The sequence below is a fragment of the Malus sylvestris genome, chromosome 7 (assembly GCF_916048215.2).
Source record: "Malus sylvestris chromosome 7, drMalSylv7.2, whole genome shotgun sequence".
In the NCBI taxonomy this organism is placed as follows: domain Eukaryota; kingdom Viridiplantae; phylum Streptophyta; class Magnoliopsida; order Rosales; family Rosaceae; genus Malus; species Malus sylvestris.
The window spans coordinates 18,199,581-18,213,754 of NC_062266.1; the positions used below are offsets into that span (position 1 = coordinate 18,199,581).

Here is a 14,174-nt window from a genome sequence, read left to right on the forward strand (position 1 = left end):
TATTTGGGGGGTAATTTGGCTTTTAGCCCAGGGTTGGAGATGGTCTAAGTATTTTATTTACTTATTTTCTAAATGGTTCCAAATTGATTAAATATATTTTTAAAATATATGATTCCAATTTTATATCAAAGATAGCATTTTAGTATCGCAAATTTGATTCAAAATATGATTTAATAAAAAGAGATTTAATTTGTACACGACAAGATTATTGTTCTTGCCGAGTGATTTATAATTATGAGTCAAATTTAATATAAATGATAGTATTTTTTATACTGCATATTTTTTTTAACAAATGATAATATCTATACTAAGAAGGTAAGAGAGTAGGCTAAGCTTTACAATGAGTTTGCCATAATAATGTGTTCAACTTCGTTTTTGGTGAAAATCAAATCTAAAACCTCTCACTTATCAGTGAAGAGAAATACCATTAGACCGTAGTACTAAGAACTAGTTTAGCAATGCCGTATTGAGAGGCTAGTTTGTAATGCATATTTACAAGATTCTATTAATTCACGAGTTAATTTAAAATATATGATTACAATTTAATATAAAAGATAGCATTTTAGTACTATAAATTTTGGCCAAAATCTAATTTAATATAAAGAGATTTAATTAGTCCACAACACGATTATTATCCTTGCAGAGTGATTTATAAATTTACGAATCAATTTAATATAAAGGATTAATTAGTACACCACACGATTATTGTCCTTGCCGAGTGATCTATATATTAACGTATCAAATTCAATATAAAAGATTAATTAGTACATCACATGATTTTTGTCCTTGCCAAGTGATCTATAAATTCAGGTCAAAATCTAATTTAATATAAAGATATTTCATTAGTACATGACACAACTATTGTCCTTGTCGAGGGATGTATAAATTCACTGAATCAATTTAATAAAAGGATTCGAACCTCGTCAGTGGCTAGCTTAACATCTAATCTAACAAAATCTCTCTCTTCTCTCTATGTGCCCACCCCCTCTCTTTGGCCTCTATGATTGTTCAGTAAATTATGCCTACAACACGTTATCAGCCCGCTCTTGACGCTGCGCTAAAGAGAGTTTGTTATTCAATCAAGGGAGTATTACGTTTTAATCATTCATTTTATGATTAATTTATTATTTTATTGAATTGATCTACATGTTATTGATTCAATTTAATATTTTTGTGTTGAACATGATACAATGCATTGGAGATGCAATTATGGCTTTCCGAGAATGATCTTTTACAAATTCAAAGGCTCAGTTGTTTTCTACCAATCAGGTTCTTTTAAAATAAATTAAGATATTTGAAACGACCTTAAAGCATGAAAACATTCTCCATGATCATGGAAGAAAATGCCGATAATATCGGTGAAATATCGTCGATATTATCGGTTTTTCGCGCAATAGATATTTAAATAGGTATCCAAATGGTTTTCGTCAAAATATCGCGATATTATCGATAATATCGATAATATCGCAATATTTTTTGAACTGTGCAATCGGAAAGTTCGTCGACCACCCACGGCCTCGCCGGAGATGGTGTGCCTATTCCCGAGCCGATTTTGTCCCAAAAACCTTGCAAAAACACGATTTCGAACTTAAATTTCACATATAAGGTTCAAATTTCACGCATGTAAGAGTGCTAAATTTCAATGGAATCTCACCTGAAAACTTGTTATCTTCAAGTCGAAGACGAACCAGAGACGAACAGTTTGACAGAGAAGTGGAGAGATCGCCGGAGAAATTGTTCGAAAACAGCATCAGCTTAAGGAGCTGACCATTCGCACAGATATCCGGCGGAACGCTGCCGTTGAAGTTGTTTGTGGAGACGTCCACCCATCCAAGCTTCGAGTTCCTCCCCAAGCTCCGGGGAAGGTTGCCGGAGAATAAATTGTTCCACAAAAGCAGCGTCTCCAAAGACGGAAGCTCTGCAATTCCGTCGGGAACTTCGCCGCTCATCTCGTTGTAGAAAAGACTGAGGAGTCTAAGGTTTTTCAGCTCCGAGAAGGTTTTTGGGATCCACCCAGAAATCAGATTGTCAGAAAGATCCAAGCTTTGGAGAGCTCCGATGTTGCTGAGCTCAGGCGGAATTGACCCAGAAAGCTGGTTTCTGAAAAGGAAGAGGGATTCGAGATTGTCGGACTGAGGAGCAAAAGGCGATGTGGGTCTCTGTGCGTGTGTGTGGGAGAAGGATCGAGAGACCTTGGGTCTTTGTGCGTGTGTGTGGGAGAAGGATCGAGAGAGTGGGAGATCTGTGTGTGTGGGAGAATGGAGAAGGGGGAGAAGAGAGCTCAGAGAAGAAGAGAGAATGATCGAGATTCGAGAGAGAGAGACGTATGTGTGTGAGGTCTGTGTGCGTGTGTGATGGATTGTCTGTGTGTGTGTGGTTGGGTCATCTCATCTGACTCACTTGACTGATTTTACAATCACTTTTTACAATTTCAAACCATGGACAACAAATAATAGTGCTTTAATAATGAAACCGTGTGCCACTGTGAGTCTGTGATATTCTTTCACATGCAAAACCATGTGCCACTGTCTGTTATATACTTATATTCTTTCACCTTATCAGAGGTGGAGTATCAGAGGCATTCAGAGCATTTTCGTTTCTTCTTTTTCCCTTACCATTTTCAAAGCCATTCCAGATCCATTCCAAAGCTTGAACACAAAAGGTTCCATATTTAAGGTAAGTTTACAAACTTATATTTATATTACTGTAATTTATACAACAACAAATAAATTTGTATGGACTCGTATGTTAATTTTTTTAAGTAATTAATACTTGCATGTTAATTTTTGTAAGTAATTAAGTAATGTTAACAATTACATGTTAATTTTTTTCAGTAATTAAGTAATGTTGTATAATTATTCCCTAGGATAATTTTAATATGTTTAATGTTATTTATTATTTTATTTCCCTTACCATTTTCAAAGCCATTCCAGATCCATTCCAAAGCTTGAACACAAAGGGTTTCATATGTAAGGTAAGTTTACAAACTTATATTTATATTATTGTAATTTATACAACAACAAATAAATTTGTGTGGACTCGTATGTTAATTTTTGTAAGTAATTAATACTTGCATGTTAATTTTTGTAAGTAATTAAGTAATGTTAACAATTACATGTTAATTTTTTTAAGTAATTAAGTAATGTTGTATAATTATTCCCTAGGATAATTTTAATATGTTTAATGTTATTTATTATTTTATTAATATTAGGTTTTATTATCAAATTGGATTATTATTCATTAATATTAGGTTTTTTTTTATTATCAAATTGGATTATTATTCATTAAATTAGATTATTATCAAATTGGATTATTATTCATTAAATTGGCTTATTATCAAATTGGACTATTCATTAAATTGGATTATTATTAAATTGGATTATTATCAAATTGGATTATTATTCATCACTATGTTTTATATTAGGATTATTTTTTTATCAAATTGGATTATTATTCATTAATATTAGGTTTTTTTTATTATCAAATTGGATTATTATTCATTAAATTAGATTATTATCAAATTGGATTATTATTCATTAAATTGGATTATTCATTAAATTGGCTTATTATCAAATTGGACTATTCATTAAATTGGATTATTATTGAATTGGATTATTATCAAATTGGATTATTATTCATCACTATGTTTTATATTAGGATTATTTTTTTATCAAATTGGATTATTATTCATTAATATTAGGTTTTTTTTATTATCAAATTGGATTATTATTCATTAAATTAGATTATTATCAAATTGGATTATTATTCATTAAATTGGCTTATTATCAAATTGGACTATTCATTAAATTGGATTATTATCAAATTGGATTATTATTCATCACTATTTTTTATATTAGGATTATTTTTTTTATCAAATTGGATTATTATTCATTAATATTAGGTTTTATTATTCCATATTATTTTTTTAATTACTTAAATTTTTACAATCATTTTCTTTACTTCGTATTTAATTCTTCTGTAGAATAACTTTATTATTTAGGTTCTCTTATATAACCGTCATCACTACTATATTTTTTGGCCAAAAAATATTTTTCTAATTTTCATGAAAAATAAATGTATGTACGTTTAAGATGTCCAGTGGAGCTACTAAAAGTGATCCAGCTTGGGAACATGGAGACCCAATAGACGGAAACAAACATGGCACAATTTGCAAATATTATGGTCGCGTAATGAAGAGTGGCGGAGTGACACGACTTAAGTACCATCTTAGTGGATTAGATCCAGCAAAAAATGTCCAATGATGCGATAATGTCCCCCTAGAAATGAAGGCATTCATCAGCACATTATTAAAAAATAAAAAACAGCAGAAGGAAAAGATAACACATGGAATGGAAAATATTCGAGCTGGGCCACAAGGAGAAGTCATTGGCCAAGTGGTTGACAGTGATGATGATGACGATGAGGACAAATGTGATGATGACATGGGACCTGAAGAACGACGCAGTTTGAAACAAGCATTACGTGCCTCCAAACAGTCAACATGGGAAAGAGAACACCTTCATAAAATTCCTAATAGAGCACAAGGTTCCGGGACAAGTGGTGGTGCACAAATGAGACGGGGAGGCAGTCTTAGAGAATCACAACCAACACCACCAATAGCCCCAAGTTTATATAAGTCATCCAAAGCACGTCAAAAGAGTGTTTGGAGTTATTTCATTGGAGGTAATGTGAAGGAGGGAATATGGCGTCTAATTAGCAAGTTCTTTATCTATGAAAATGTCCCTGTTGCGAAGGCATCATCACATCATTTCAAAAATATGGTAGTGGGATGTCAACATGGCGGTGTTGGAGTACAACCTCCCACTCCCTATGAGATAAGAAACAAATATTTGGATATGGAGTATAAAGACATTGGCGAGTATGTTAACAAGTTGAGGTCAAAGTGGGAAACTAATGGTTGCACAATCATGTGTGACAGATGGACTGGCCCGACCAGATTGTCTATCATAAATTTCATGATATACTCCAAGGGAAAGACAATTTTTTTGAAGTTTGTTGATGCTTCAGACCATATAAAGAACTACAAGTATATTTACAAATTATTGAAGGATGTAATCATGGAGGTGGGAAAGCATAATGTTGTCCAAGTCGTGACCGACAACGGTTCTGCATTTGTCAAAGCTGGAAAAAAGTTAATGAAGCATCATAATGTGTTTTGGACATCATGTGCAGCACATTGTATTAATCTCATGTTTGAGGCAATGGGGAAGAGAGAGAATGTTGCTACTGTGGTAAAAAGAGCTAGAACGATCACAAATTATATTTACAATCACGGTTGGTTGTTGGCAAAGATAAATAAATTTTGCAAAGGAGAAATTATTCGTCCAGCTACCACTCGATTCGCCACCAACTATATTGCATTAGACAGCCTACTTAAGAAGAAAGCAGGGTTGAAGCAACTATTCACTAGTGATGATTGGGCCAACCACAATTTGAGCCGCTCAAATGCAGGTCATATGGTGGAAAGTATAGTGCTTGATCATGCTTTTTGGACTCAATCAGAACATGTGTGCCAAGTGTTTGAACCTTTTTACAAAGTTTTACGGATCGTTGACACAGAAGTGTATCCTACTATAGGGGCAGTATATGAGTTGATGCGTGTAGTGAAGGATGAATTGGAAAGAAAACATGGTGCAAGGTGGATCATAAAGATAATTGAAGACCGATGGTATAAAACATTATACCACGATTTGCATGCAGCAGGTATAAATTATGTCATAATTTGCAATTCATTTCTTTAGTTGCATAAGTATTATTTCTCTTATTAGAGTATGTGTTTCTTTAAACAACATATTATTTGAATCCCCGATACCAATACAGACCCGGTGTTGGAGACGATGGTACCCTTATACGTGCTGTACATAATGTATACTCTAAATTAGACCCTGCATCACTAGCAATTGGCCAATTTGGAAATGAGGTACACAATTACTTAAATTATAATAATTACTTTGTTGGATTAAACTAACACGGTTTATTGAATTCAGCTAACATGGTTTAAAGATGCAAGAAGAACTTTTGGAGAACCAACATCAGTTGCTGCTCGAACAAATATGTCTCCTGGTGAGTATAAACATATTTCACTATAAGTTTATAATAGAATTTGTTGGAGTTATTAGGCTTATCAACATTGTTTTTCATTGTAGCTGAATGGTGGATCATGTATGGGACCGATGCACAAACTGTGAGAAAGTTAGCAATCAAAGTATTATCACAAACAACTTCCTCATCCGCTTGTGAAAGAAATTGGAGCACATTTGCACTCATACACACAAAGGAAAGAAATAAGTTGGCTCATAGTAGCTTGGAAAAATTAGTTTATTGTTACTACAACATGAAGCTTCAAATTCGAGATAAGGAAGCAGAAATAGATCATGTCGACCGTGGTGACCCACTAGATGTGTTTGATATTGTTGGTGAAGATGATGATACAAAGGGTAACCAACTTTATCAATGGATTAGACCTCTTCATTTAGATGATGATGAAGGCAACCCAGCTCCCAGAGTTGCTGAAGAAGCACGTAATGAAGGGATAAATGTAGAAAGAGTATTAGAGGAGGAGGTGGGATCTAGCAGCGCTGACTCTTTGGAAGAACTTTTGCGCCCAAGACCAAGAAACACTGAAATTCCACCTTCTTCCAATCCTACACAACCACAATATCGTGTTGATACTAATGATAGCTCTAGTACAAGATCAGGAGTCTCACCTACCACCGGAGGTGGGAATGATGAAAGATATAGTGGAGCTGGAGGTAGTGGTGGTGGATATGGAAACTATGTTGGATCACCTCCCGGATTTATGAGCCTTTTCACTGGTGAGGCAAACTTCACGCATGCAACACAGGATGATGACCATGGCAGTAGGCGGGTAGGACCAGGAATTGGTGCCATAGGGAAGGACTATACTCGTAGAGAAAGAGGCAAGAGGATTTTGTCAAGTCAAGAAAATGACTCGTTATCTAGAACTTCAGACTCTATTGGAGTGGGAAGTAGTAACTATGGTAATACTCATAACCAACAATTTCCTTACCCTTCATATCCCATTCCTGTTGGGATGGAATCGAACGACTCATGGAAACAATTCGAGACTCAATCTTCAAATGATTTTGCTTATGGACAACGTTAACCAATCTCGGATCCATATGGGTGGCATGTTAACAATTACATGCAAAACTATTTTGGGGATTTATCATTTGATAACTACTCTTCACAATACACCCACTCTACACATAGAGATGATGAAAATAGTGAAAATTTTGAACCTCATAGGAACTTTATGTGGTACTAAGTCACTCATGTATCTTACCATGCAATGTATAAAGTGTAAAATATTGTACTAATTCATTATATATAAATGATTATGGTGTGTTTAGACTTCTTTCATTAATGTTTGTCAGCTCGCTATATAATCAACTTGATAATGTTAAATCCATCATGCAATGCATTTCCTTCCAATTTTTTGTGATAAACTAATAGATAATTGACTAAATAAATATCCTGCAAAGTTTCAATAAAAATTTCCAAGTTTTTCTTACAATTTCCGTGGTTTCCATGTAATTTTTATCGATATCGATATTTCCATCGATATTTCCGTGTTTTCGGACTACTAATATTTCCGATATTACCGATATTTAATACCTTGCCCATGATGCATGAACCCCCTCGTATATTTATATTTTCCTTTCAATTATATATATTGCATATGTGTTCATATATTTTGTCAATTTATATATATTTGTTTATGCAATACGCAATTATGCTATGTGGAATTTGTGAGTTAAAGTTTCAAAATTAATTTAGAAGTAATTAGAGTTTTTTACCCCAGAATTCGAAAAAAAAAATATGGGATTTTTTTGCAGCCACACCGCCGCTAGCACTGAGCCGTGTTAGTTAACCTGCAGCCATGCCATCGCCTTGGGATGACGTCGTTTGATGTCATGGACCTCTGTAGCAGCCCTTTGAGCTTTGCTGCATGCACTGGACAACCAGGGCGAAAGCCTGGTTTGGGTTTATGAAACAGGCCTGCAGCCCTAGCCCACTCCAGCACAGCCCGAAGCTCGTTGGGCTTGTCCTTGAGCCCTAGGGCCATCACCAGCATGCCTGAAGCTTGTTGAGCTCGCCCCTTACCCCGACCCGCCTGTAACAGCTTCTATGGCTACTCCATGTCACGGCCCAACCACAAAGCTAGCTTTGCATAGGCTTTGGAATGCCTCAACCCAAGCTAGCGAATGCTGGGCTTGCTAGCGCTCCAGCCCAAGACCACAACAAGCCAGCCCTTGCGACTGGGCTTGCCCAAAAACGGCCCATGGCCTACATCCATGATTGGGCTGCCCCGCAGCAACCTGTGGCCCACTATACCCTTTTAGGCCTTGCCCTACACACGACACCCAAGCCCATTGAGATTGGGCTATTTTTTTTTAATCCAATGCTATTTTTTTTTGGTATTCTCTATAATTTTAACCCGAATGTTATTAGTATTTTTTCTTCTACGATCAAACCTGAATGGTTACGATTTATTGAATTAATTAAAGTGACCAGCAGTTCATTAATTTGATAATCAATCCAAAATTATTGACCTGAAGTTCACTTTTTGTTAATTAAAGATTCAAGAAATTATTTTGTTTCTTTGAACCATTGACTCACTTTTGTAGTCTCGAAGCACTCAAACTTGAGTTCCTGAAGCAACCCAAATCCACTACACTTAGTTGTATATTATATTCTGTGTTCTTACAGGTACCTCCTCTTATGAACTAAAAGTTCATAACCAAACTCGAACATGTAGTTTCGAATTTAGTACCTTTGAAACCCGAAGTTTTCATAAAACAATACACCCATGAAAACCCGATGTTTTTCATGTAAACCATGTCTTAGAACCCCCAATGTTCTAACTTTGATGCTTATGGATATCTTATTTTCGTAGCACTAATCACAATCTTGTTCCTTCCATTCAGTGGATTGTCAAACCGTAACAAGTTCAATTTCACTTATTTGGACGTTTCTTGACAAAAACCACTTTATGTGGGTATAAGACGTGAATCTTCACTTGACTATCAAGAATCTGAGAAACCATTAAGGCTAACAATGGCATGAAAGAGCTGAATAAGCCTCCGCCATGATCTTCACTTGAAGACTTATGCCCGAAGTATTACAAACGGAAATACCTCTCAAACGAGGATACCATGGCTCTTTGGCTCGCTTCTACGACCCGTTTAATCATGAACGACATTAACTACAACACACCATGATTACGTCTATGAATGAGTATGATTCTGAAGTTTATAAATCCGATCAAATTTTGACTGGAGAATACTCTCTAGTCCTTCCTTATTTTTAACTTGCTCCTGAAGCAACACCATAGAGAGCGGAAGTTTACCAAATTCTTCGATCTGATTACTACCACACTTGTGAGAGAAAGGTACCCCGGCAATTCGGCTGAGAGGTACCGAACAATATACACCCAGTTTCGGCTGGAGTCTATCAAATGATGGTGCCCTGCTTTGGCAGGGATGCACTGAAGGGCATCCTCTGCTTCGGCAAAGATGCACCGAACGGTATTGTGTAAATCCTAACATATCTAGGATATCCTTATAGGATTCTACCATATCTCTTAGACTATATATTATCATATTAGAGTTGTAATCCTATTAGGGTAAGAAATTAATCTTCCCTACTACTATAAATAAAGGCACAATGGGGTGAAATAAAACACACCTCAGAATTACACATCTCTCTCTTCTCTCTATGTGCCGCACCCCCTCTTTCTAGCCTCTATGATTGTTCAGTAAATTATGTCTACAACAATCATTTTTTTTATAAACTTATTATTATTATGGAGAAAGGAAATGTTCGAAATTATTATAATAATTTAAGGAATGAAATTTTCAAACCCAGAAAGGAGACCCAACACCCTATCCCTTAGAGCAATTCCACCGTGGGAAAGGCCTCCCCAGGCAATACACTATGTTATCCACCCAGTGAACAGTAACTGCCCTTAATGAATAGTAATCGCCTTTTGTATCTCCACCGTTACACTTCAATAGCCCTGGAAATAGGCAATAAAATATTAGTATGTTTTTTATTTATAATTAATATTATATTATTTACTTTGTATAAATTAATATTATATTATTAATTATATTAATATTATAATTAATATTATATCTTTCTGCTTCTTCCTTCTCTACAGATTTCCTTCTTCCTTCTTCTTTGTAGATTTGGTTCTGCTTCTTCTTCAATTATGTGTCTTCTTCTTCACTTCCTTATTCCTTATTTGTTTGTTTATCGGAAAACTTCTTCTTCAATTATGCATCTTCTGCGACAACCATCTCCGAGGAAGTCACGACGCCGACTCCGGGAAAGCCCACGATGCCAACTTGGCCTTTAAAGACGACGGAGCTTCCAAGGACGATCGAGGTCGAGTAGCTGTAAGGTTGAGGCCCATAAATGCAGAGGAGATAATGGCTGACGTCGCCCTGCGTCACATGACCTTCGGGCTCTCTGGCTGGCAACTCCTGCCAGACCTTTCCCTCGGGCCTGCTCAGGCTCCATCGCCAGCACATGCTGGACCTCCCCATCGGGCTCTCTGGCCCTGTTTGAGAGCCAGTCCATCGGGCAATAACCCACGGTGGAACTGCTCTTATAAGTGGAATTATTTTCACACCGTTTGAGTTTCTTTTATTTATTTAATTCTAACTCGCATTCCAAATTCCAGTTTTGTACCTACCACGGGTATGGGGTATGACACACATGCATTTGAGGTTATCATTAGTTTTTTCCTTGCCGAGTGATCTATTAACGCGAATCAATTTAATATAAAGCATTAATTAGTATATAAAGGATTATTGTCTTTACTAAGTGATCTATAAATTCGGGCCAAAATCTAACTTAATATAAAGAGATTTAATTAGATTGTCTTTGTCAAGTGATTTATAAATTCACAAATCAATTTAATATAAAGGATAGCATTTTTGTACTGCAAATTTGGACCAAAACCTGATTTAATATAAAGAGATTTAATTAGTACATGACACAATTATTGTTCTTGCCGAGTGATCTATATTTGAAATTATAATTTGTTTTTTTAGAGATAAGAAACTTCACATGGATCAAAAGGTTTTTAATTTGTTTAATTGGCATTATTTGAGGTTATAATTTGTTTGATAAGGTTTGTACTTTGCACACATCATCAAGTTAATAATTTAAGATTTTTCTTTATGTCATGCTTATTTTGATTTATCATTATTTTTTGTCGTTTGTAAAAAGTTTTACATTTATGTATTAGTAAACCGTGGTGCTATTCTTACATTTTTTTTTTATCTTTTATATATTTCTTTCAATTTTTAGATGCCAGATTAAATGAATTGAAAACGATCAAAGAAAGAATTAAATGAGTATGCATGAAAGATAAAAAGATGTATGTGGATAACATCATCCTTATTAAATATGAAATACAAATGTTAAAAATGTGGTTTGAAATGAATGAGGATCCTCTTCGGATCCTCTTTGTGAGGATCCCAGGGATCCTCAAAACTTGTCCGTTCATCATACATCGTGAGGTCAAAAATCATTTTAAATACTTTTATTTAAAATAAAATATGAATAATACTTGATGAAAACTGACCGTATAATGTACGATGAACGGACACGATTTAAAGATTCCTAGGATCCTCATAAAGAGAATCCATTGAACTCAAAATCTTTTAAGCATAACTGTTTCTCTTTATTTATATTTATTTATGTAATAACGTAGATAGAAGTATGAGCATATAGGATAGATGATCACTCATATATTTCATGCATTTATACCATCCATTTCTAAAGTTTTTGTGTTAAAATTGTGGTATTTTACCTTACCTTGTGTTAGTGTGCAGTTAAATTTGTTTTAGGATCAATTTCAAGCAAAATGGAGAAAAGGAAATAATAAAAAACAAAAACAAAAGAAATGGAAGTGGAGCTTGTCTCCATGGGTGGTGTCTTTAAAAATCATTTGCCTTATTGTTTAAGGCAACTGACAGCAAGAAAGAATAAAAGCAAGAGGGGACATGGCAAGTGGAGATTGGACTTGTCTTCCATTAAGCTTTTGTGGTGGGGAAAAAGAAAAGCATATAGCTGATTAGTGGGTTGAAGGGACACGGATAGAGAGGAGAAAATGAGAGACTGACAGAGAGGAGAAAAGGAGAGACTGACAGAAAGGAGAGAGCACGGCAACAAGGAAAAAACAGAAGAGGAAATAGGGAGGCACACAGACAGAGCAACACAACAGAGAAGAAGAAGGGAGCACGGCAAAGAGGAAGTCAGGAGCAGAGGAGAGCAAAGGAATGGAGAGCTAGTCTTGTAAAAAAGGGTTGTCTCTTTCTTTGATTCTTCATGGATAATTTCTTATGTATTCAAATAATTATGTGTAACTAATTTATTTTGCTAGAGTGAGGCCATGAGCCGCAACATGATTACGTAGATTTCTCTTTCAATTGCTTAAGTGTTGTTAAATGCTTGCTTTGATATTTTCAATCTCTAAATTAAACTATCTATGTGTCTTGATGCTTGATCACCATTAGGATGTTTAGAAAAGTCATTAGATGCAATTTTGAACGAATGTCACGTTAAAATTGGTTATGCTTCTTGTGATTGAGGATTGTAATTTCTCCTAAGGTAAATATCATACTCTTAGGGATTACATGGTTTAACAAAAGGATTTTCATCAAGATTAATGAATCATTCATGTTTATATTTAATCCAAATGTCATGGATAAATTGCATGTAGTGGTATGCGTTTTAGCTTGAATGTCACAAGTAAAACATACATAAGGAAAATCCAACCTTCAAAGAATAGGTGTTTTCAATTATTTAAGCAATTGGAAGAGCTACGTAGGAGTGTTGTTTGTAAAGGTTGAACTCTAGCATATTGTCAATCTATTTTTCTTCAATCATTTATTTTATCTTGAATTTTCTCATTTACTTGTTTTGTTTAGTTGAATCATTATTCCTATAAACCAATTCCCATTTTAGATATTTGTTTAAGTCACATCCAGTAGTATTTAGTTTCTTAGAGTTAAATAAGTTAAATACACAAAAACTCGTAAATTGTTTATATCAGTCCCTGAGGAGATCGACCTTGCTTGAGCCATTCTATACTACAAACACTTGTTCTCTTGCAAGAATTTTCTATGGTTTAACCCTTTGTTTTACAAGTGGTAAAATCGCTATCAAGAAATTGGTGCCGTTGCCGGGGACTGTGCCAACAATTCCCGAGCTTTTGTGTTTATTTTTTTTATGCTTATGTTTAAGTCGTATTTTTATTAATCATTAAATTAAAATAATAAAAAAAAACAGCAATTAATTTAGTTGAATTTCGATCTTTGATTAAGTGCAGTGGATGTGTGGTGTGAGATTTTTGTCTTTGTTTAACTAACTATTGGTTGCCAATTTGCATAAATTGTGTTTTTGATTCATCTAGGTTTACTTATTTTTTTTTTTCCTTTTTGTTGTTTAGTTAGTTTCTGTTAAGTTTTATTTTATTTTACTTTTATTTTTATTGTGGCTTAATATTTCTGTTGTTTGTTCAGGTGTAATATATGGTGATTGGAACAAGGTCCAAGAATCAAGTGCTTATTCCTTACGACCCTGAACCAAAGAGAAGTGCAAGGAAGTTAGCTAGAGAAAAATATTTAGCACAAGATTCCAACCTTGGTGATACTTTTCTTAAGGATTTGCTCCGTGATCCTGAGAGCAGCACATCTATTTTCCAACCTTTGGCACCAGTTGCACACATGGCCCTAGCCTTACCTGCAGCAGGTCAACCTTTAAGGAATTCATTGGCAGTGAGAATCAATGCAGTGCCAAGGTGCATTATATATCCAGATGTGGAAGATGGGACAACCTTTGAAATCAAACCTCACATCCTCAACATATTGCCATCCTTTCATGGGTTGCCAAACAGTGATCCCAACATGCATTTGGCTGATTTTATTGAGGCATGTGACAACACCATAATCAAAGGTTTCTCTTCTGAAGCTATCAAGTTACGCTTGTTCTCGTTCTCTTTGAAGGACAAAGCCAAGGCGTGGCTGCATTCTCTGCCTGCCAATAGCATTACAACATGGACAGAATTGCAAGAAAAATTTCTCAATAAGTTTTTTCCTTCTTCCAAGACTCTT

General features: G+C 35.0%; 1 protein-coding gene across 1 annotated transcript; it reads right to left on the minus strand.

Annotated features, from left to right (window-relative positions):
- Positions 1 to 1,595: 1,595 nt before the first annotated feature.
- On the minus strand, positions 1,596 to 8,110 carry LOC126630141 (leucine-rich repeat receptor-like protein kinase TDR). Its single transcript, XM_050300277.1, has 2 exons — positions 7,917 to 8,110; positions 1,596 to 2,100 (listed from the first exon to the last, which is right to left on the minus strand). The coding sequence occupies exons 1-2, from the start codon at positions 8,108 to 8,110 to the stop codon at positions 1,596 to 1,598; spliced, it is 699 nt and encodes a 232-aa protein (XP_050156234.1).
- Positions 8,111 to 14,174: the final 6,064 nt, after the last annotated feature.